This window comes from Staurois parvus, unplaced genomic scaffold (genome assembly GCF_062004578.1).
Source record: "Staurois parvus isolate SC_StPar_1 unplaced genomic scaffold, SC_StPar_1.0 ptg000317l, whole genome shotgun sequence".
Lineage (NCBI taxonomy): Eukaryota > Metazoa > Chordata > Amphibia > Anura > Ranidae > Staurois > Staurois parvus.
The window spans coordinates 146706-172083 of record NW_028318113.1 but is presented as its reverse complement, the minus strand read 5'-3'; the positions used below and the strand labels follow the sequence as shown (position 1 = coordinate 172083).

Here is a 25378-nt window from a genome sequence, read left to right as displayed (position 1 = left end):
TTAAATATTTGCAGGGCTGTTTTTGCTGAAATGGGGCAGTGGACCCATGTCATGAGACAGAACTAAGTTTTTCCACAATATTTGTTATATCCGAATGAAGGGAGAAGCGATCTACAAATGCTTTGAATGCTGGAAAACGGCTGCTGTTACTATAATCTCACGAGATTACAGTAAGAGATCAGTCAAACACACAGTTTACTAAGCAGCTGTAAATAAATGCTTCGTTTGCAGTTCCTCTGATTCTCCAGCTCTGAGCTGGAGAATCTGGAGGGAGAACACAGATCTCCAGTGAAGGGCTGACATCACTCCTTCATACACTGGCCATCTGTGTGCTGAGATGATCCGCGGAGAGCATCTTCTCCGTTAATCATCTCTGTTTCCTAAACCACTAATGATCAGAGATCAGCAACGATCCTCAGGATTGCTGCTGATCTCTGTTTCATAAAAGGACACCATAATCCAAAACTAAATCCACACATGAACCAATTGTTGCTTGTAGTTGAGTCTTTAGAAGAAATCAGATGGTAAATGTGCAAGTCACCACACAGTTCTCTATTATTCAGTTGTACTTCAGCTGCTATTTACAATTATTCAAATGTTCAGTCTCAATTATTATTATCATTATTATTATTATTATTATGCAGGATTTATATAGCACCAACAGTTTGTGCAAGATTTTAGAAAAAAAAGGAAGACAGTTTACAACTCAATTCAAGACAAGAGAATAAAATTGACCATGCTCCTGAAAGCTTACAATCTAAAATGGGACAAGTGATACAAAAGGTAGTAACAATGAGACTGAGATTTTAATGAACAGCAGTGGTACCTCCATACTCACACACTTCAGTATTATTTTCCCCAACAGTGGAGGGTCTTCCTGATTTGATACTGTATAACTGAATAGATTGTTTGGCTTGCCTTTATTTTTCATAGTTTTTATACATTTAAAGAAGATTGTACAGAGATTGTACATTTGTATTGTATTGTGTATAGCCAGCTTTAAATTACAAATATCTTACTAGAGTTATGAAACTGCACTGTAAAGCATTTTATTATCCTACATACTCAACTAATTTTCTGCATGTTACGGTACAATCAATGCTAAACGACAACACAACTCTTCCTGTTTGCATCTAACATACAAACATTGTGTTCTATTATACCAGGTATATGTGAAAATATTTAAAACATGTATTTGTGATACATTACACGCAGAGCATAGTGGTATAATTTATAAGGGTGTATGTTCCCTGTTTCTAATTACTGGGAAAGTAGGTAAAGGTGATCATGAAATACTGTATATTCTTTGCAACAGTTCTCAATTTAAATTATTAACTTGCCTTTTAATTAAAATACAGTGCTTTAAAAACACAGATGCTAACAATATTTCAACTATGACTGTATAATACTGTACACAAAGGAAACCTACCAGACATTCTCCGGTATCTGGATCACAAATTTCACTGTGGTTACTGCACTGACAAGGTACACATGGAGCAATGTATGACCGCAGTCCTCCTACATTTAATTCTGTCACTTTCTCTCTGTAGTAGCCAGGTGCACACTCCTGATACAGTGAATTAAAAGAAAATGAGACAGATATATTATTTCCTGACCAAAAGCTAATTAATAAGGAATGCAGATCACCTGGCATGAAAGGCCTGCATAGCCAGGAGGACATTCACAGATCTCTATAAGATGAGCTGCTTCTCGTCCAGAATGCATTTCTGCTGCTTCCACTGCAATGTCCATTGAGATATTTGATATCCTACAGATTGTGAGAAACAGTACTTTGTAGAGAGTTTTTTACTTATAAGCTAACATCAACTAAACATTAAAACATGCACATGTGTACACACTAATGAATATACACACACAGTACACACAAACGCATACAGAACATTGCATTAAAAACTCAATTAAGGTTTAAGAAAATCAGAATAAAGAAATGAGAAAAATTTGGCCAAAACAATCAATTTCCATGTTTAATCTTTCCAGAGCATGTCAGGGATACTATTACAAGGATCTGGCTGGATTTTATTTTGGGTCTTGTGTGGTTCCAGTGCAGTCATCTGGTCACTGTCTGTGGAACACTCTGCTAAGATGTTAAAAAAAGTCAGGGTGAAATGACATCCTTGTTCCATAGACATGCCCTTTAAACTTTCTCTGCCACCAGTTTACCAGTGTCTGCCTTTCAGTCTGTGCCTCTGAACTTTCCTCATCTGTATCTGGTTTTATTACCCCCTAAGGATATATAATGATTTCTTCCCACCCAAGGATTTCTAAGAACATTATATGGAGTTTCCTGCCGCCAAGCCCCCTTTTTTCTTTACTGTAAATCCAGAGATGCTTTTTTCTTTCTTCTGTTTCAAGTTATGGCTTTAGTCTTGTAGTCGTGGCCTGGTTTCTGCTTTGTACATTGTGCCTACTGACCTCAGCTCTCCTGGTTCTTTTTGATTATCTGCTGACATCTGCTTCAGCCTTCTGCCTTTGTAACTCTGTGATGATATATACTCTTGCCTGAGAATTTGTTATTAGTGGTACAAACCTGGGGCTTCTTCCTTCATGATATCCTTGGTAAACACCTGGCTCTTCAGCATCCACACAGATCTCACTTATGGATCTGCACCATTCAATGCCAAAAAATCTCTAAGCTTCCAGCCTTTGACTAGTGGTCTCTTATTGACCATTTCAGCTAAACCCTTGCTGGCTGTTATAGACAACGTTAAAACATATTTTTGAGCTTGCTGGGAGTACCCCTCATTAAATCTTAGAGTTCATCAGCTCATCCCCCAATTCACTGATGCCAACCGGTAACCTGAATCCTATTGTTTAAAAAGGGGGGCTAATAGGACAAAAACAGCTTACTCATCAGGCCAAGTATGGTTTGCCACTGCTTTATTAGTGAAGTTCCAGTTTTCTAGTCTTCCATAATTGATACGTTTTCTCTCTCAATTAACATTGATTGTTTTTAATGCTTATACTGCTAGCATTAGTAAATAGAAAGAAAAAAATCATATTATATTTACCTGTTTTAACCACTTCCCACACGGCCTATAGTCAAATGATGACCTGGCAAACGTCTGGACCCTCCAGGAGGGAGTTATATGACGTCCTTCCCAGATCGCGCTTTGCACGTGCCCGCAGGGCCGTGCTGTGGCGAGATCGGTTACCGGCTGTGTGCCCCGGCCGTCATTTGACTATAGACCAGGCGAACCTCTAGTCCCTCCAGGAGGGCGTCATATGATGTCCTTCCCAGATCACACTTTGCGGTGACAGTTTCCCTCCCCTGTCAGCTCCGTCACCATGCTCCACCCCCAAAAGACTCCCGGTCAGCTGCAGAAGCTGACAGACTTTTATCCAGCCTGTGATCCTTGCAGCCAAGATGGCACCAGCGGCCTGCAGAGCAGTCCCACCGCTCTATCACATGAAGGACCTGCCTACACTCCCAATATGAGGCTGCTGTTGCCACTATACAATGGGGACCCGGATGAGTCCTCTCCTCCTCTGTCCCCTTCTACACGGAGCCCAGGAAAATCAAGGCCCAGAATAGAGGAACCCACACATGCAGTATCATATATGCCTACCTTCCCCACGATCTTGCTTCACAGCTACAATCTGCTCTTAAAGCATTCCCAGCTTCTGATCAGCCAGTCTCTGAACTCGCAATGAAGAATATGCTTCTGTCTTTAAGGCAAACACTGCATAATGTCATAGCAGTGGTCATGGCTCCTATATCAAACACTGTACATGAACATGCGTTATGCCTGAACCATGTTGAAACCAAAATGAGCAAACTGTACACGACCCATAATGACATGGTAGACGCTCACATAGATCACGACACAGAACTACAACAATTAAAATTCCAAATAATGGACCTAGAAGACCGCTCAAGGCAGAATAATATCAAATTCCGTGGCATTCCAGAGTCGGCTGGCCCTGATACCCTGATGTCTTATCTTCAACAATTGATGAAACACCTCATTCCATCTTTATTGATGTGGAGCTAGTGATCGATAGAGCACATAAAATTCCAAAACAATCTTTTCTACCCACCTCAGTCCCTAGAGATGCACTGGCATGAGTATACTTCTACCATGTCAAAGAGAAGCTTATGGCGGCAGCGAGAGCTCAGACTCCTCTCCCTACATTCCATGCAGGCGTCAAATTATACGCCAACCTATACCAGGTGTTTTCATATCTTCATCTGCCTCCTCAAAAATACCCAATAGACTTCGGTCAATGTATATGGTCCAAACGCAAACCAAATCCAATTTTGCAAATAGCTACACGCCAAGATTTCATCACTCAGGAAAGACAACTTAATTATAGGAGGAGACTTCATTATAGTTGGAAATGTCCACCTGAACTCTTCTTCAGGAAAACGCCCCTCGGCTTACTCGTTGAACCACTTCTTACACGCCAATGATCTATATGACATTGGAGATGCCAACATGGGGCAGAAAGGGACTATTCATACTATTCTCCCTCCCAACTCTCGTACTCAAGGATAGATTTCTTCCTCTCTGATAAATGGACTTTGCAACATATCGCCTCATCAGAAATAGGCTCAATTACATGGTCCGATCATGCTCCCATAAGCATTATCAGTGGCAACTCGAACATATCATACATCTCGTGTTCCTGGAGACTTAACTCTATGCTACTGGAAGAACCTATTAATCGGAAAACTATTACGAAAGCTCATTCTATCTTCTTCGGTACAAACGACACACCTGACATTTCTGTATCTACTTTATGGGCTACATACAAAGCTTACAGTTGCAAGAAAAAGTATGTGAACCCCTTGGGATTATGTGGAGTTTTGCATGAATTGGGCATAAAATGTGCTCTGAACGTCATCTAAGTCACAACAATAGAAGAACACAGTCTGCTGAACATAATACTACACAAACATTAGATGTTGCCATGGTTTAATTGCACATAACATGTAAACATTCACAGTGCAGGGAGGAAAAATTATGTGAGGCCCTAGCTTAATGACTTCTCCCAGAGCTAATTGGAGCCAGGAGTGAGCCAACCTTGACTCCAATAAGTGTGATGATATTGGATGTGTTGCTGACAGCTGTCCTGCCCTTAAAAAACACACACCTGCTTTGGGTTTACTGGTTTCAAGAAGCACTGTCTGATGTGAACCATGCCTCGCAGAAAAGAGCTCTCAGAAGACCTACGATCAAGAATTGTTGACTTGCATGAAGCTGGAAAGGGTTACAAAAGTATCTCCAAAAGCCTTGATGTTCATGTGTCCACGGTAAGACAGACTGTCTACAAATGGAGAAAGTTTAGCACTGTTGCTACTCTCCCTAGGTGTGGTCGTCCTGTAAAAATGACTGCAAGAGCACAGAGCAGAATGCTGCATGAGGTAAAGAAGAATCCCAGAGTGTCAGCTAAAGACCTACAGAAATCTCTGGCACATGCTAACATTTTTGTTGACACATCTACAATAAGGAAAACATTAAACAAGAATGGAGTACATGGGAGGACACCACGGAGGAAGCCATTGCTGTCCAAAAAGAATATTACAGCACGTTTGAAGTTTGCAAAAGAGCACCTGGATGTTCCACAGCACTACTGGCAAAATATACTGTGGACAGATGAAATCAAGATTGAGTTGTTTGGGCAGAACACACAACACTATGTGTGGAGAAAAAAAGGCACAGCACACCAACATCAAAACCTTATCCCCACTGTAAAACATGGCGGAAGGAGCATCATGGTTTGGGGCTGCTTTGCTGCCTCGGGGTCTGGACGGATTGTTGTCATTGATGGGAAAATGAATTCCAGAGTTTATCAAGACATTTTGCAGGAAAATATACGACCATCTGTTCGCCAACTGAAGCTCCGCAGAGGATGGATGATGCAACAGGACAATGACCCAAAGCATACAAGTAATTCAACAAAACAATGGCTGTAGCAGCACAGAATACGCCTTCTGGAGTGGCCCAGTCAGAGTCCTGACCTCAACCCGATTGAAATGCAGTGGCATGACCTTAAGAGAGCGATTCACACCAGACATCCCAAGAATATTGCTACACTGAAACAGTTTTGTGAAGAGGAGTGGTCCAAAATTACTCCAGATCGTTGTGCAGGTCTGATCTGCAACTACAAGAAACGTTTGGTTGAGGTTATTGCTGCCAAAGGAGGGTCAACCAGTTATTAAGTCCAAAGGTTCACATACTTTTTCCTCCCTGCACTGTGAATGTTTACATGTTATGTGCAATTAAACCATGGCAACATCTAATGTTTGTGTAGTAATATGTTCAGCACACTGTGTTCTTCTATTGTTGTGACTTAGATGACGTTCAGAGCACATTTTATGCCCAATTCATGCAAAACTCCATGTAATCCCAAGGGGTTCACATACTTTTTCTTGCAACTGTAAATGAGGGGGATCCTAATTAAGATAACCTCTCAGATTGTCACTCAGAAGAGGTGCCAGGTTGAAAAGGTTCTATTAAAAGGGCAGAGGAACATAATAAACACTACTGCAATTAATTCAACTTCCTTACTAGCACTTAGGAATAAACTTCACTCCTTACTGTTATTCAAATATGATCTTAATTTACAGAGAATTAAATCAACGTATTATTCTCTAGGAAACAAAGCCGGATCTCTTCTAGCCAGATTGGTCAAACAACAATGCCTCAAATCCAAAATAAGTTCAGTCCGACACCCCCTCTCAAATTCTCCGGTAACCAACCCCCTAGACATAGCTAATGCACTTACTGAGTTTTACCAATCTCTTTATAATCTTAAAAATGGTAAGGAAACAATTCAACCATCCCCCACCTCCATACAACTTTTTTTAAACTCATTCCCTGCTCTCTCTCCATCCCAAACCCAAGAAATCTCAGAACCATTCTCCCCTAAAGAAATCAAATCGGCGAGTAAAACTCTCCCACTTCACAAATCCCCAGGAGGAGACACCTATACCAGTGAATACTATAAATGTTTTGCTAACATCCTCTCTTCACATCTAAAAAACCTCTTCAATCATGCATCATCCTCTGGCTCTTTACCTAAAGAAATGTGTCATCACTACGATTCCTAAACCAGGCAAAGATTCCCAATTGGTACAAAACTATAGACCTATATTTCCCATAAACATGGATATGAAATTATTTGCAAAATTAATTGCCCGCAGATTGCTCTCCTATCTTCCAACTTTGATCCATCCAGATCAAGTAGGGTTTATACTGGGGCGACAAGCCCCAGATGCCACCAGATGATTACTCTCTCTAATTTACAGCCTAGAAACTCAGTAAAAGCCTTCTCTGCTCCTTTCATTAGACGCCGAGAAGGCGTTTGCCTGCATTTATTGGGGATTTATGCAAGTCGTTTTACAAAAATATGGTATTACAGGTTGGTTAAAAAATGCTATCATGTCTTTATATTCTTCTCCATCTGCCAGGTTCCTTAACGATGGCGTACTATCTCAGCCATTTAATATCACCAACGGCACCAGGCAAGGTTGCCCTTTATCCCCTATTATTTTTGGGTTACTTATTGAACCTCTTGTGACCAAGTTAAGGGAGGAGGCTTTATTTACAGGCATCACATATCAAGGTACCGAACACAAAATTAGCTTATTTACCACTGATATCATTTTAATGGTCACCAATCCTTCCCAATCCCTACCTCTAATCCGATCGATTCTTAACCAATATACAGAAGTTTCCTATTACAAATTAAACAAAAACAAATCTCTAATACTAAATTTACACACACCTCCAAAAATTCAACAATATCTCACTAAAAAGTTCCCTTTATTTGGGCCAATCACTTAGGAATTAATCTAACACCTTCTACTTCTAAAATTATTGAAACCAATATATACCAAAAGAACTCCAGTTGCTTCGAACATATGGCCTTTCCAAACTAGGATGTATTGCTGCTCTGAAAATGATTTTCTTATCCAAATTATTATACATTTTTCGGACCCTCCCTAACCTAGTACCCAAAAATGTTTCGACAATATTCAGAGACAAATGTCTGAATTCCTCTGGGAATCTAAATGCCCTATATATACTACGAATGTACTAATCCATCCATCCCATAAAGGAGGAGCGGGTCTTCCTCGTACACACTCATACACTCATACTACTTGGCTACACTTCTTGACCAAATATATTTTTGGTGGCCTCCGACTAAAGAAAAAATCTGGTCCCTTATAGAATCATCACTATCCCCCCCCCCCTTTATCCGCAGAATCTCCTTATGCTACACTTGGTAAATCATGCGTGACCCTGTCTAAATCATCCATGCATCAAAGCATCCCTAGCAGCTTGGTTCATGCTTCTCTCCCATAATTTCACTGAAGCTAGTTCAATACCTATCCCCATCAATTCCTTACACTCATTCATTCTCAACCTAAACATGTGGGAAAAATGTGGTATCAACTTAGTTCTAGACCTCTATATAGCAATGACATAGCACCCTTTCAAGTTCTCCAAAACAAATTTTCTTTGCCCACATCAGAATACTTTAACTATATGAGGATTTTCCACTGTATCCACTCTAAAAATATTCCATTTACCTCTACACTTCTGCCTCCAGTGTTCCAATACTTTCACAAGTCTAAATACCCAGGAAAGGGGATCTCTCTGCTCTACTCCCACCTCACTAAGCTAAAACTATCCATAAGAACGTCGTCCTTACATAACCTGGAACTGATACTTTGCCTATCCTTTTCAGACCAAACTTGGAGTAAAACCTTCAGCCTTACATACAAATCTTCCTGATGTGCTAAATATCGGGAATCTTATCTAAAACTCCTCCATCAATGGTACTTAACTACTCTCCGACTCTCAAAAATGTATTCTACTCACTCCCCACAGTGCTGGCGTCAATGTGCAGAAATGGGTTCCCTACTACACTTACTATGGTCTTGTAAATGTTTGCAATCCTTCTGGAATAATATTTTTAATCTGATTTCTGAAGTAATAGGCTCCACGGTGAGCCCTGACCCTTCCCTAGCTTTATTTCATATTGGTCTAGATAGCTTTCCTTCTAACTCCCGCTGTATCGTAATCCACATATTTGCATCCAAAAATAGTATCACCAGACTATGGAAATCACTTACATCTCCCTCGAAAACAATGGTAATTACTGATATAAATTATCAAAGTGACATGGAAAGGAGATTTACCATTGCCAATTTACCATACCCAAAATTTGCTCGCTCCTGGTATCAATGGTCACTCAATACCAATTGTAAAATTATAATCTAATGGCTCACCCTCTTTGGAGTATAAAATATTATCTTGACTGGTATGTTGTGGTTTAACCTTTTAGTTTAGGCAGTTGTTTCTATATTTTCCACCCCCTCCCTGTCCTATTACCCCTTTCTCCCCTATATTCCCCATGGTTCATAGTTGTCCTAGAACAGGTAGAAATTGGTTCCAGCACCGTATGACTTTCTCTGTAACTGTGTATACCACATTACAGCTATCTGTTGGAATAGTCAATCACTATCTCAATTGCTTTCACAAAAATGAACCAGTAATGTTTTTCTGTCTTCTATGTTACTGTATTTGCTGAAAAACTTCAATAAAAAGTATTTGAATATAAAAAATAAATAAATAAAATGGTAGGCCGCCAAATACCAAAATGTGAGATGAAAAAAGTTAAAATAGACAAAAGCCTGTGAACCTTGTTTCAAATTTAATAAATCACCCCTGAAGTGTATTTCATATTGTATACACTCTCAATATAGTCCACAGATTACTGTTGAATACTGCCTCTTATTTCTGTTTATGTCAGTGAAGACAGACTGTAACTGTATTCGGTCTTAAAAGATTCTGCTGACTCCAAGGTTCCTGTGTTAGCTAACAAAATTCTACATTATTGTTTTCTTTACTGATACAGATAAACTGCAAGCAGCGTGTGAAAAACACAATCACTTTTCTGACTGCAGGTTAGAACATGTATCTAAGTACAGACATACCTGCTCTGTTGTAATCCATAGCCATATGATGCTTTTATAAGTATGTAATCGAGTTTACTTAGAACCGACATGAAATCCATCCTTGTAACTGTCTCATCAAATACAGAATTATGATATTTCCAGTGTTCCTGAAGAAGAGGGCAGAAAAACGCACACCAGCTGAAATTAACTGTCATATATAATTGCTCAGTGTAAATTAGGATGTCCAAGGGGATAATTTTGGAAAATTCTTGGTGTTATGTGGTTTGCTTTGTTAATGAATTCTTAACATTATGCTAATATTTTCCAAACAAAACAATTTAATTAGTATACAGTAGGGCTTTTAAACCACTAACTATATTTCTGTGTGGACTTCTCATTGTGTATGCTTTGTACACAATGGCCCTGGAGTTTGTTTGGGTGACAGGGACAAATGATATAAATGTTTCATGAATATTTGTCCTAAAACTTAATGCAATCTTGTAATGTATAAAAACTGTTTAAAAAACAGCTACAGAGAATAAGCTACAAAGGTAAAAATCAAGAACAGGTTGCAAACTGTGATTTTATATAGTATACGCCATCAAGTCGTCTGCAATATAAAACTAAAGCTAAATCCATATTTACCTCTTTGAAGCTGACTTGTATCTCACTTCTCACTCCATTTGCTAGGTTTGGTTTGGCCATGTAAAGAACTTGCTTCCTGAGATGTCCACCTTTCATTATAATGTAAGGTTCAAAATCTGCAGGACCAGACTCCCCCAGTGCATAATATGTAATAACATACTTCAGCATGCCACCATATGCCAATGTCTGCAAATAAATAAAACACAAATACATAAAGAACAAATTGGTTTTGATATTGAAAGCAATGTACAGTATATATACATACTGTATATATATATATATATATGATATTTTGCATTGATTTTGCATTAGTTGACCCCATAATACTCTCCCTTTCTAAATCTTTCCAGTAATCCATAGTTACTGGATAATGTAATTTTTCTATGACTCTGAGGTATGAGATAGCTTTCAGCTTGATACTGTAATTTTCTATGTTTTTGGCCTTTACTAGTTGACACATTATTATAGCTTATTGGTCTCTGTAATTAGACTAAGTTTTGGCTTCTGTCACCGTAAATCCTGGATTCTTGTTATATAATTGTATAACTTTAAAACTTCAATAAAAACTTTGTGGAATAAAATCTTTCGAGCAATAAAGTGAATGGTTTTATTCCAGTTCCTAAATGTGTGTTACTGAAAGTGGAACTTAAGGTTTTGGGTTTTTTTTTTATTTGTCTTTTTTTGTTGCAATACTAACTTTTCAACTTGAGATTTACTTTTTTATAGGAAATCTTTCATGATAAATATATGATTGTTATTTCTGATCTGTTCTAAAAATGCTAGTTCCCGGAGCCTTATATTGACACATTTCAATACTTTTTCAGACTTTTATGAAAGTTCATATCTAGTTAAGAGTATACTGCAAAGAGACAGACAAGGATGAAGCCCAACAGAACATATATTTTGTCATACTGGCCCTTGAATACACGTCACACACACGTCACACGAGAAACATTTATGACAGCAATACACTACATAAAATATGAGTTCACCGTACCTTTTCACCCAGGAACTGTGCAGGTAATTGCCAATAAAATATATCTGATAAAAAGTGTTGCCGTATCACTGATCCATCTAGTAACATGTCAACAGCCTCGGAGAATACACCATTTGTAGTTCCATTCATGTCATTCAGAGAAACCACATGGAGCAAAGCCTGGTCTGGAACTAAGGTGATCTAAAATATAGGATATTTAGAATGTAACAAGTACCCATTTATTAGATAATAAATAAATAAATTATATAAGAACAATAAAAGTTGAAAGCATTGTAAGAAAACTCTTTGTCGCATTTAAGTAGGTGAAATGTGCAACAACTTTGCACAGTGGAAACGTTTTACAGTTTATTGTGACCTTTATGATAATTCTCAGGTTTTCACTTTTCAAAAGAACTAAGAGCTACTTAAATGACAATAAACTGGTCTACATATAATTTTGAAATTAAAAACTATGGTCTTAGCAGGTAATCATGCAATTTCTAAAAGGTGGTCACATTTATAACAGGTGCTTAGATAATAACTATCAAACCTCTGAAGTTACTAGTTCTAATAAATAAAGGGTAAAAGAAACTTGGGAATGGAAACAAAGGAATAAAACGTAAATATCACCCAAAGCCAGTAAAATAATATATCCGTAACCATACTGTACACTGTGTAGTGACATTAAACAGGCAATAGGCTAAGTTCGCAAAGATTTATAGTAAGGCTAAAGATCTTTATTTTAGCCATGTGAAAATGTAATTTTCAAATCTCATTAGACTTAGAGGCAAATGACTGTCAGGTTTTTTAAATATGGCCCCTTATCCTTATAAGCTTTGTGAATGACCCTATTTCATTTTAATATTCATTTTAATTTTAGATGTAACAATGTAATGATATTTCAGATTTGTGAGGCTTTTGATTACCGTATTTTTCGCTCCATAAGACGCACCTGACCATAAGACGCACCTAGGTTTTAGAGGCGGAAAGTAAGAAAAAAAATATTCTGAACCAATGGACTGCAGACACAGTACAGGAAATGACCAGAGACTGCAGACATAGTACAGGAGATCACCAAAGACTGTGGACAGTACAGGAGATGACCAGAGACTGCAGACATACTACAGGAGAAGACCAGAGACTGCAGACATAGTACAGGAGATGACCAGAGACTGTGGACATACTACAGGAGAAGACCAGAGACTGCAGACATAGTACAGGAGATGACCAGAGACTGTGGACATAGTACAGGAGATGACCAGAGACTGCGGACACAGTACAGGAGATGACCAGAGACTGCGGACACAGTACAGGAGATGACCACAGACTGCGGACACAGTACAGGAGATGACCACAGACTGCAGACACAGTACAGGAGATGACCACAGACTGCAGACACAGTACAGGAGATGACCACAGACTGCGGACACAGTACAGGAGATGACCACAGACTGCGGACAGTATAGGGATGACCAAGAGACTGCGGACAGTATAGAGGATGACCAGAGACTGCGGACAGTATAGGGGATGACCAAGAGACTGCGGACAGTATAGGGGATGACCAAGAGACTGCGGACAGTATAGGGGTTGACCAGAGACTGCAGACAGTGCAGGAGATGACCAGAGACTGCGGACAGTGCAGGGGATGACCAGAGAATACGGACAGTACAGGGAATGACTAAGAGACTGCGGACTGTATAGGGGATGACCAGAGACTGCGGACAGTATAGGGGATGACCAGAGACTGCAGACAGTATAGGGGATGACCAGAGACTGAGGACAGTGCAGGGGATGACCAGAGACTGCGGACAGTGCAGGGGATGACCAGAGAATGCGGACAGTGCAGGGAATGACTAAGAGACTGCGGACTGTAAAGGGGATGACCAGAGACTGCGGACAGTGCAGGGGATGACCAGAGACTGCGGACAGTGCACGGGATGACCAGAGACTGCGGACAGTACAGGGGATGACCAGAGAATACGGACAGTACAGGGAATGACTAAGAGACTACGGACAGTATAGGGGATGACCAGAGACTGCAGACTGTATAGGGGATGACCAGAGACTGTGGACAGTGCAGGGGTGACCAGAGACTGCAGACAGTATAGGGGATGACTAAGAGACTGCGGACTGTATAGGGGATGACCAGAGGCTGTGGACTGTATAGGGGATGACTAAGAGACTGCGGACTGTATAGGGGATGACCAGAGACTGCGGACAGTGTAGGGGTGACCAGAGACTGCAGAGAGTATAGGGGATGACTAAGAGACTGCGGACTGTATAGAGGATGACCAGAGACTGTGGACTGTATAGGGGATGACTAAGAGACTGCGGACTGTATAGGGGATGACCAGAGACTGTGGACAGTGCAGGGGATGACCAGAGACTGAAGACAGTACAGGGGATGACTAAGACTGCGTACCTTTGGGGAGGGAGGGGGAGCTGGTACCTGAATTTGACAGGTACCCGCTCCCACTTCTGCGGCATTGTCCTCCCTTTAGTGTGGGCACCAGGCTGACAGCCGGGTACCCAGTGCGCATGTGCGAGAATCGCTGCGCTTTGTGATTGGTCCGGCGTCTTTTGGGACCTGTCATGTGTCCCAGAAGACGCCTTACCATTCACAAAGCGCAGCGCTTCTCGTGCATGCGCACTGGGCACCCGGCTGTCACAGTCGGGTGCTCACACTAAAGATGCCGGAGTGGACCGTGGAACAGGTAAGGTCCTGCTGCACAGAAGAGAAGAGCGGCTGGCCTGGTATTCTCACATGGCGGCGGTGGGAATACCGGACCGGCTGCTCCATATTCACTCCATAAGACGCACTGACAATTTCCCCCATTTCTTTGGGGGAAAGAAGTGCATCTTATGGAGCAAAAAATACAGTAATTCTAGCAATTTGTGCCATATAACAATAAGAGGTAAGTTTTCCTTCCAAATATTTCCAAATTGTTTTATTTATTAAATAGAATTAACATTCTTTTAGCCCAGAGATTTGTCCTGACTTCTAACAGTATGTAATCAAAATTATATAGAGAAGTGAATCATTTCTTAATATGCAGTTTACAAATTGGGTGATGTAGTCTTAACAAAATCATTTCTTAATGTACAGGCATGACCACATCTGTGATTTTACTGATGTAACTCCAGTAAATACTATAGCAATAAAACCAGATATGTACTATATTTGCAAGCCCATACAGACCTTGTATTTTGAAAAGTAATTTGAATTAATCACTATTTTGAAATAAATTTATATAAAATCTCCTGATATTTGAATCTATTTGAGCAGGTGAGCACAAGCCTTAGTTTGATTATAAACTTGAAAATTAAAAATTTAGAATCGTTGATATCACACTAGCAGAAGAACAGTAATTTACAACTGAATTAATTTAGAAAAATAAAATGGATTTTACAGCCTGTAGCTCTGGATGGATCCTCAATATCTCCCTGCTTGGATTTAAATTAAATAATGAAAAAATCATATATTTAGAGAATCCCTTGAAAGAATACACAGCCTAGAATACTATTAGAAATTCCCCAGTACTAGAAAGACCTGTGTGGCCTTGTGGCTCCAAATTACATGTAAAACAGCATATACAATCCTCATTTTTTAGATATGTGGCTGTGACCTCTCCACTTTGGAATCTGTGATTTTTTTTTTTTTAAACCAACATTTATTTTTGTAATCTTGCAATGCATAGGGAATATCACAAAAAGTCAGAATGGAATTTCTCGGGAATCATTTATTTACATTTATTTGTACAGTTGCTCCAAGTATATACATTTTCTATTTTCTGATAGTATTTTTACATAATTTTAGAATGAGTATGGCCTAATCATTCATATTTGTTCTTATCCCTTCTTCCAACAACCTGGTAGAAGGTAGAAACCCCAAGGGACTAATACCAGAATGGTACACATATATTTTAAAATAATTGGAGATGTATCCCCTCAAAAATTAGGCATAAAGGGAGATGGTAGTAGGACCCAGATTGACTGGTAGGAATCATACAAGTACTCACCCAGATTTTGATTTTCTATCTACTGAAGCTTACTCAACTGCGCTACAGTATACTGTGCACGAGAGCTAACTCTTGTGTATTAATGTAGCAAAGCCAACAGTCTTTATCACTATTCTAATTGTTACCATGTCTTTATTTCCATATAATGTTAGACTGCTGAACTGTGTCAGTGCACCCCTTTGTGTTTATGCTACATATACAGTCATGGCCGAAATTGTTGGCACCCTTGATATTTTTCCTGAAAATCAAGTATTTCACACAAAAAAGGTATTGCATTAACACATGTTTTGCTATACACATGTTTATTCCCTTTGTATGTATTGGAACAAATATAAAACAGAGGCAGAAAAGCAAATATGACATAATGTCACACAAAACCCCAAAAATGGGCTGGACAAAAGTATTGGCACCCTTAACTTAATATTTGGTTGCACACCCTTTGGAAAACATAACTGAAATCAGTCGCTTCCTATAACCATCAATAAGCTTCTGACACCTCTCACCCGGAATTTTGGACCACTCTTCCTTTGCAAACAGCTCCAGGTCTCTCTTATTGGAAGGACACCTTTTCCCAACAGCAATTTTAAGATCTCTCCACAGGTGTTCAATGGGATTTAGATCTGGGCTCATTGCTGGCCACTTCAGAACTCTCCAGCGCTTCTTTGCCATCCATTTCTGAGTGCTTTTTGACGTATGTTTGGGGTCATTGTCCTGCTGGAAGACCCAGGATCTTGGACGCAAACCCAGCTTTCTGACACTGGGCCCTACAGTGCGACCCAAAATCCTTTGGTAATCCTCAGATTTCATGATGCCTTGCACACAGTCAAGGCACCCAGTGCCAGAGGCAGCAAAACAACCCCAAAACATCATTGAACCTCCACCATATTTTACCGTAGGTACTGTGTTTTGTTCTTTGTAGGCCTCATTCCGTTTTCGGTAAACAGTAGAATGATGTGCTTTACCGAAAAGCTCTATCTTGGTCTCATCTGTCCACAAGACGTTTTCCCAGAAGGCTTTTGGCTTACTCAAGTACATTTTGGCAAACTGTAGTCTTGCTTTTTTATGTCTCTGTGTCAGCAGTGGGGTCCTCCTGGGTCTCCTGCCATACCGTTTCATTTCATTTAAATGTCGACGGATAGTTCGCGCTGACACTGATGCTCCCTGAGCCTGCAGGACAGCTTGAATGTCTTTGGAACATGTTTGGGGCTGCTTATCCACCATCCGGACTATTCTGCGTTGCAATCTTTCATCAATTTTCCTCATCCGTCCACGACCAGGGAGATTAGCTACAGTGCCATGGGTTGCAAACTTCTTGATAATGTTGCGCACTGTGGACAAAGGCAAATCTAGTTCTCTGGAGATGGACTTGTAACCTTGAGATTGTTGATATTTTGCCACAATTTTGGTTCTCAGGTCCTCAGACAGTTCTCGTCTCCTCTTTCTGTTGTCCATGCTTAGTGTGGCACAGACAGACACACAATGCAAAGGTTAAGTGAACGTCTCTCCTTTTTATCTGCTTTCAGGTGTGATTTCTATATTGCCCACACCTGTTACTTGCCCCAGGTGAGTTTACAGGAGCATCACATGCTTGTAACATTCTTATTTATCCGCAGTTGTGAAAGGGTGCCAATACTTTTGTCCAGCCCATTTTTGGAGGTTTGTGTGACATTATGTCGAATTTGCTTTCTTTCCTCCCTTTTTTTGTTTTGTCCCAATACACACAAAGGGAATAAACATGTGTATAGCAAAACATGTGTTAATGCAATACGTTTCGTGAGAAATACATGATTTCCTGGAGAAATATCAAGGGTGCCAACAATTTCGGCCATGACTGTATGTTTGGACAGCGATAACATCACCTAATATGAAAGCAACCGGATATAATTGTAAAGTCAAGCTCCATACATGTTTGCATTAGTTTGACATTAAATACAACAATCAGTGCAATTTTCATGTATTTTAACCACATCCAAATTTAGCCTTGTGCTTTAGATATAGATTTTGTATTTAAATATTTGTTGATAATCATTTACTTCCAGTATACATGCAAACAACAATTGATATGGTTTACTCCAGACACAACCCGATAAAACAAGGTATATCCTTTTATAATATGTAGTGTTAAAGAGTAGCAAGAATTAAAAGGTATATTTTAATATGTACATCTTGCCTCTTATATTTGAAGGGATGGATAAAACATACTGTATAGAATGTCACTTACAGGAATGTGTACAAAGTCCTCAACTTCTGCACACAGCTGGGACACTCCAGAACAGAAACATGGAGAACAACCAAGGGGGTTTTCAGCATGCAGGGCGAAGGTTCCACCTTTACACTCATTGCAATAACTGCCAATAACATTGGCCTGAGAAATAAAACATAAGAAGGACGTTATTTCAGTTACAATACAGTATTAATAAAAAAATGTTACTTAGCAGCTACAGATAGGTCCAAAACATGCATGAAAATGCTAAAAAGTTTACATTCAAACTGCATGCAACACAACACAGATACACTGCTATGCAGGATGATATGGCAAAACAAAACAATGGGAAAATGGTTCAAGGAGCTCATAGAAATGATTATATTAACTAAAAATAAGAATATTTAAAATAGTATTAATTAAAAAATATATTAAAAAAAGATTATTATTGGTAAAAATACAGTCAAGATGTGCAAAAATAATCATCTTATTGTTATACAAAAGAATATAATACATGACAGAAAAGAAGATGAAAAAGATATGTGTAGAGAAAAAAAAATCTTTGTTTTCTTTATAAAACAGCCACAGCCTGTGTAGAAAAGTCTGCTGCCTGCCAGTGTGCTGTTGGGAAAGGCCCCTTGCTCTTTATGTGGAAGGAGGGGGTCTCTCTGCAAAGGTCTGACACACCCCTGCAGAGTAAGAACTAGAGCTTCCCAATCAGCGGGAAGCATATGTTTTGCACACCATTGTTTTGATTTTCCTAAATGTTAAATTGACATTTAGTTGAAAGTTCAGTTTGACTATTCTCTGCAAAAATATTGTTTTAAATGCAGGAAATGCAGAGTTCATAAATGTTCCATCACTTGTAGATACAAGTATCTATGTATCTATGTTTTATCTAAGATTAATATGTAGTCAGCACAGACATTACATCTCTCAGCTCATAAACAACAATTTTATATTAACATAGTGGGGAAGATTTAATAAAGCTGGTTCACTCAGAATCTTGTGCACCTGTGCATGGTAGCCAATCAGCTTCTAACCTCAGCTTGTTCAATTAAGCATTAGCAATAAAACCTGGGAGCTGATTGGTTTCTTTGCAGAAGTGCGTGAGATTCTGAGTGAACCAGCTTTAGTAAAGAAATCCCAATGTGGCCACATGGAGGCAGTTACTTTCTCTTTTCTTTTAAGTTTTTATGGGACACAAGGTTTCTTTTTATTTGTAAAATTTGAAAAAATGACCACAGACTATATACTTAAAGTATCTCCAGCCCAACATATTTTTTTGCTTTGAGCAATGTGGCTGAAATCTTTTAGTTTGTTGGTTTGTTTGTTTTTTTACAGTCTGTGGTCCTATTGAAAAGATTTTTGCCCATATCCCATCTCTGAGATCTCCAAGACAGCAGAAAATGTGGTGACCAAGTGTTTCCCCACTTCATTTAAGTACACCTGTCATTAAAGCAGACCTTGCAGTAAAATGCATAATTATCAGCCTGCTTATTAGATCAGGGCCCCCTCTACATGAAAAAAAACTAAACAGAAAGGGAAAGGTTAAATTATATACTCACCTTACATCCATCTAATAAGTGGACCTTGCAATTTTCTGCAAGGTCTGCGTAAAAAAAAAACTTGCTTAAAAAGGCACAGCATAAAATACAGGCACGTCTTCTCTTAGTTGTCTTTATACATGTCCCAGGACTCCAAAACTGTGGGGTTTCCTGATCTACAAGCATTGACACTTGCTGGTAGTGCTGAAGGCCAGGCCACCTTTTTATTAGTCCATTACTATAATGTGCACCATTACTAACCGATAAGAAGAAACAAGTTTGCTCAGCATGCTCCATGGTTATGGACATCCCAAGGCATATGGGTGCTTGCACTTACCTTACCAAGTTTTTTTTGTATGTCTCGTGTACACAAAACAGTAAAGCCTGGTCACTAACCAACCTCAAGTCTGACTAGACAAAGGAGAACACTAATGAGGTCATCTCTCTATTCCCTCCTTAGTAAACTACTACCCTGTTTGGCATTACAATGTTATGTTACACTGAGAGAGAGCAGGTGCTCTGATCTGAACTCATGATAATTTAAAAAGAGGACCAGCATCTCTGCTGGTCCTCTTTTTAAATTATCATGAGCTCAGATCAGAGTAATGTAATGTTATATTTACATATAGGGGGAAATTTACTAAAACTGGTACATACAGAATCTGTAGGAGCTGTGCATATTAGCCAATCAGCTTCCAGGTTTTATTGTCAAAACTTAATTGAACAAGCTGAAGTTAGAAGCTGATTGGTTATTATGCACAGCTGCACCAGATTCTGTGTGCCCCAGCTTTAGTCAATCACCCCCTCACTGTTATCAGAAACAGCTAGCTTACTTTAATCAATAAAGAAAATATATACATAGGTGTGATTCAACCCATTCATTTTGAATGGCTGTTTAATGCACCACATTGTGCAACGTGTGACAAAGTGTGTGATGCAGCACACAGCATTGTGCAGCGCACTGCCCATGTGCAGAGAACATTGTTAAAGTCTTGAGGGTTGTGGTAGTGGTTGACTTTTAAAAAACAAAATGTACAGAAGGAGTGGTCAATCAAACCATCCAGATTACCTATCACAGATTTTTTTTACCCAAGCTGCATAAGGGGAATATGCAATGAATGAATATGCATGTCTATTTTCTGTTTTTTTAACTGTAAGAATGTAACCAGTTCAAATAAAAAGTCAATATACTTTATACTGTCTTTTTGTCCTGACTCTTCTTCAAAAGAAAATATATATATAGAAGCAAAACATTAACTAAGCAAAATATCTCCCATTAGGGCTAATTTAGATTAGTGTATCTAGGTTCTCGTATTTGTACAAGTGTATTTTGTGAATACACCACTAGATGGCAGTGTATGAGCAACAAAAAAGAACGCAATAACACATTTAAACTTATTCACCTGAAATATAAATCATTGGTCTTCATTCTGCAGAATAAGTAGTGTACGTTTACCTTACAAGCACAGCTACCAGTGTCTTCTTCACAGCTACACGTTTTCTGTTCATCATCACACCAGGCAGACTGGGTTCCTTTTACATCACAGTCACAGGAGATGCAGTTGGGGTAATTTCTGTATCCAAATACACAAGTATTGCAAGTCTGTCCAGCAAACTCCTTCCTGCACAGACACTGGCCAGTAGTGAGGTCACACTGGAGAATGGAAGACCCATCTGTACTGCAGTTGCATTCCTAAAATGAATAATATCAATGTGATACACTTTAAAGGATTCATATAATATATATACATATAGGGCTTTTTTTCAGTGGGGAACACAGTTCTAGCACCTCCAGCACTGGATGTATATAATGGCAAGGGGTGCTGAGGTCTATTGATGCTTGCTGCTAGGGGATCTATTGTTGCTGGATGGGGGTATTTTTTGCATGAGAGGTCTATTGTTGCTGGTGGGGGATATGTTGTTGCTGGGGGGAGTCTTATCTTTCTGGGAAGTCATTTGTTGCTGGGAGGGATCTACTGTTGAGGGAGGGGGTCTGTTATAGCTGGCTGCTGGAGGGTTTAGATTAGATTTAATGTTGCTGGGGGATCTCTTGTTGCTGGGGGGGGGTATATTGTTGCCAGGGGGCCTATTGTTGCTTGCTTCAGGGAATCTATTTTACTGCTTTATCTTTAACAAATTCCAAATTACTTAGCACAACAATATGATACTTGGTTCTGTATTCTCTAAAAGGGGCAGTACTGGGAGGTGGGTAGGAGGTGGAAGCAAGGATTGAAGCTGGGAGGTGGGTATGGGGCGGAGACAAGGGGTGATTCAGAAAGGGGGAATTCCTGCCCTGCACCTATTCTCTGAGAAAAAAAGCCATATATATATATATAGGTGTCCTTTTATGACACAGAGAATAGCTACGATTCAACGGATCTCAGCTATTCTCTGGTCATTCACAGTTTATAACACTCAGGAGATCGTGTCAACCCTTCTCTGGAGATCTGTGTTCTCCCTCCAGATTCTCCAGCCCAGAGCTGGAGAATCAGAGGGACCAAAAACTAAGCAGAGATAATTTACCTCTGTTTAGTAAACTGATCTTTTACTATAATCTCGAGAGATTATAGTAAAATGACCCGTTTTTCAGAGTTTGTAGACCGTTCTCCAGCGTTTGGAGACCGTTCTCCCTTCGTTCGGAGAACTGCTTCATAAACTGCATTCACAGGAGAACTGTGTTCTCCGAGAATGCCGGAGAACTGAGCAGCGATCTATTACCGCTGGTTCACAAACGGACACCATAGATAGATAGATAGATAGATAGATATATCTATATATATCTATATATAACCCATTTATAGAACAAACAGGACCATACTTATAAAGTAGGGAATGTGAATTTTACTAGACATTCATTGGTAGTGAATCAATTACTGTCATTTAACGTGCACCCTGCAGTGAATGCTGGGTGAATGAATTATTTTTCCTAGCTTTTCTTACAGAATTATAATGCATTTTACTTACACTAAGCGATAGAGCATAAATAGGCCGCATGTAAATCTGATCTTTGAGCACATTCCAGCAGCCCACTTCAACCAAACACTATTGGCATGCCTTTATGTTACCCATTCTCTTTCCAATATGTAACAGCTCTTTACAGCCTCCCCCTTCTCTCCTATTTGTTTATGCTACAATGTACCACTGCCAGGTCAATGCTAGAAAAAAAAAGCCTAGTCTGACATATAAAGGAAATCTGTAAACACTGTAATTATGAGCCCTAATGAGTGATATGGACATCCCTGGCTAATCACCCCTAGCAATCTCCTGAATTCCTTCTTAGTTTTGCTTGTACAATGAAAGTCAAACTGATACTGAGTCCAGTGGTGAATAATAAACACTATACTTTAGGTGGGTGGTGATTGGTATTATACTGCGTCCAACAGTGGATTTGGACCTGTATACCTTCAGTATAACTGTGTTTGGAATATTTTGTGCAAAAATGTTTAAGGTATCTTTCTCCTCAATCCTACATGGGGTACTCTACTGGCAAGTTCTTTACAAATAGGTTACTGACAATGCGGATTTTCATGTTGTATATCTTTTAAAACTTTTGTAATAAAATAGTTGATTTTTCTTTAGGGTGCCATGCCTCATGTATGTGCTGTTAAAATTGATCATTTTTGTTAGGATTAGTCCTCATATATATTTGTTTCTGTATCTAACAGTAATTGGAAGAAAGGGTAAAGTCTTGGCTAGTAAATTGCAGGATATGGTTTAGGTAGGAAGTAGGTTTTCAGTTAGAGGGTCATTAGTTAATAGTCTGGTCTGATACCATTCTGTGTATTGAAAATATTGTGTGTCAGTAGTAGTTAATTGTCTTTTTAGAATACACAACTCCCTTAATAGCTGTTTTATGTCCTGGATTTTAGCTGTACTCTTCTTTAAGTGATTTTCTTTTCATACCAGACATCCAAGCTCAGGATCATGGCCCCAGTAGTTGGCATCGCAGAATTCGCACTTTGGCCCATGTGTGTGAGGGGGACAGATACACTCTCCGGTCTGGGAGTTGCAGTTATTCTGTGTATGCGCACAGTCACAAGCTAAGGACAAACAACATACACATCATACAGATCTAATCAACAAGAAAGACAGTTATAAAGAATACATGGATACTAGTTACCCTATATATAAATTAAAACATCTATTTAGGGAACTGAAACAACATTTCTTGAAATACAACTTATCAATTCACTGAAAAGCAGTGAAATCGCTGAATGCTTCTGGATCTTCTGTTTTTGTTATACAACTCTAATATCATTATATAAAACTTATAAAGAATCACCTTGAGATTCATTTAAGATGGAGAAAATGCAGAAAACAAAAAGGACACATAAGTAAAATAGAACAGATGTACGTATGAGACAATAGATATTCAGTGTTGCAAGCTGGCATTTTCCTCAGTCGCTTGAAGACTTACAGTTAGAAGCCAGGACAAGGGCACATAAAATATTACCTCAAGCAGACCATAGATGATACAACTTGCTTTCCTTCTACCATGGTTAGAACACAATGATTACTGCTAGTGGCTATAGCCACTGGCAGTAATCGCATTTAAAAAACTCCAACAGGCTAGTTGCACTGAAGTTGATCGATGGATTGACTTCAACACAACCAGCCTGCCCATAGCTGGATCAGATCTCAGCTGGTCCTTGCTGAATTGGCCGAGATTCGATCCATCTGTGGCTGGCTTTAGGATCCATTCACACGAGGTGCAGTGGGACTGCGTTGGGTGGCTATTCCCGAGAAGTCCCACCACACCCCCTTGTCTACGGTGTGGCCGGTTCACACCACACCACTGCATTTCGGTGGTGTGCGGGCGATGTGCGCTGGAAAAAGTACTGCAAGCACTACTTTTTTCCTGCACAGAGTAGGTCCCTGCACGCCGGCTAACAGAACTCTATAAAATGTCAATAGAGTGGCTGGTGTGAATGAGCCCTTATCTCTGTACTTTATAACTGAGTTTCTTTACTGTTATAGTAATAATTTTTTTTATTAGTTCTAAATTGTAAAATGTAATCATTTACTGAAAGTTTTATTTTATTCTAAAACATATCTTGCTTAATATGGCTTAAAGCCGTTCTCCAGGAATTACTTGTTTTGCATAGTTACATTCGTCCAGCTTGGTACAGTGTGAGTATGCATATCTCATACATGATGGGCTACTGGAGAAGCTGAAAATTACTGTAGTAGTCAGTGCTACTACAATGATAACATGATCTTTTGGATCCTGTTGGGGTTCTCTATGGGGTTGCTCCCATGGCAATACCACCATTCATACAAAGCTTTGAATTTTTATCAATAAATACAAGGCATTCTCTGACTGGATGAATATAAGGGGCAGAGACATTATGATTTCCACCTCATCCAATCAAAGAACATCTTATCATCATTGAAACAAAAATACAAAGCTCTGTGAATGGTGGCAGTGCTTTGTGAGCAACCCCCTTTAATAAGTATGCAGAAGAGAAGCCGCTCGCACAGGACCCAGACTTTTGCAGCTATGACGGTAGTAGCACCAACTGCTACAGTGATTGTCATCTTCCCCAGCAGCTCTTCAGGTATTAGAAATGTATTTTTACCTTGTGCAAATCTGGACCAATGTACATATGTAACATAGATCATTCTAAAGTTCAGCTTGTTTTGAGGATCTATTTTGTATTACTTTAGCTGCAGAAAATCAGAGAACTGCGCTGGCTGGAAGGTGAAAAAAATGAAACCATAGATGGAGATATTAATACAGGAAAAATGTGGAAAACCATTCTAGTTTCTAAAAGATTTGAAAAAGATAATTAATGCTGCAGAGGAACACCAGGGGGCAATGCAGGACCTCTCCAAATAATGTCCGAGGCAGCTTAGTTTTTCTAAAGTACTGTATATTTTTGCATCTTTTGCATGTTGCAATACATTTCTATTATATATACATATATATATATATATATATATATATATACATATAAAAAAACAACAACATTTATTTTATGAGAGAGATGGATTGCACTTCATCAACACAGTGACATTAAAAAAGCTGCTATTTTGATCTACCTCCTCTGTAAGACC

At 39.3% G+C, this 25378-nt stretch overlaps 1 protein-coding gene across 1 annotated transcript in view; it reads right to left on the bottom strand.

Moving 5' to 3' along the window:
- Positions 1-25378, bottom strand: part of LAMA1 (laminin subunit alpha 1) — a 250596-nt gene that overhangs the window by 102088 nt on the left and 123130 nt on the right. The window contains exons 22-29 of the mRNA XM_089683630.1: positions 23225-23361; positions 20778-21014; positions 17793-17936; positions 11574-11753; positions 10577-10762; positions 9971-10098; positions 1648-1768; positions 1430-1567 (exon numbers count right to left, since the gene is read on the bottom strand). Of these exons, the coding sequence (XP_089539756.1) occupies positions 1430-1567; positions 1648-1768; positions 9971-10098; positions 10577-10762; positions 11574-11753; positions 17793-17936; positions 20778-21014; positions 23225-23361 (1271 nt within the window). The remainder of the gene's footprint in view (positions 1-1429; positions 1568-1647; positions 1769-9970; positions 10099-10576; positions 10763-11573; positions 11754-17792; positions 17937-20777; positions 21015-23224; positions 23362-25378) is intronic.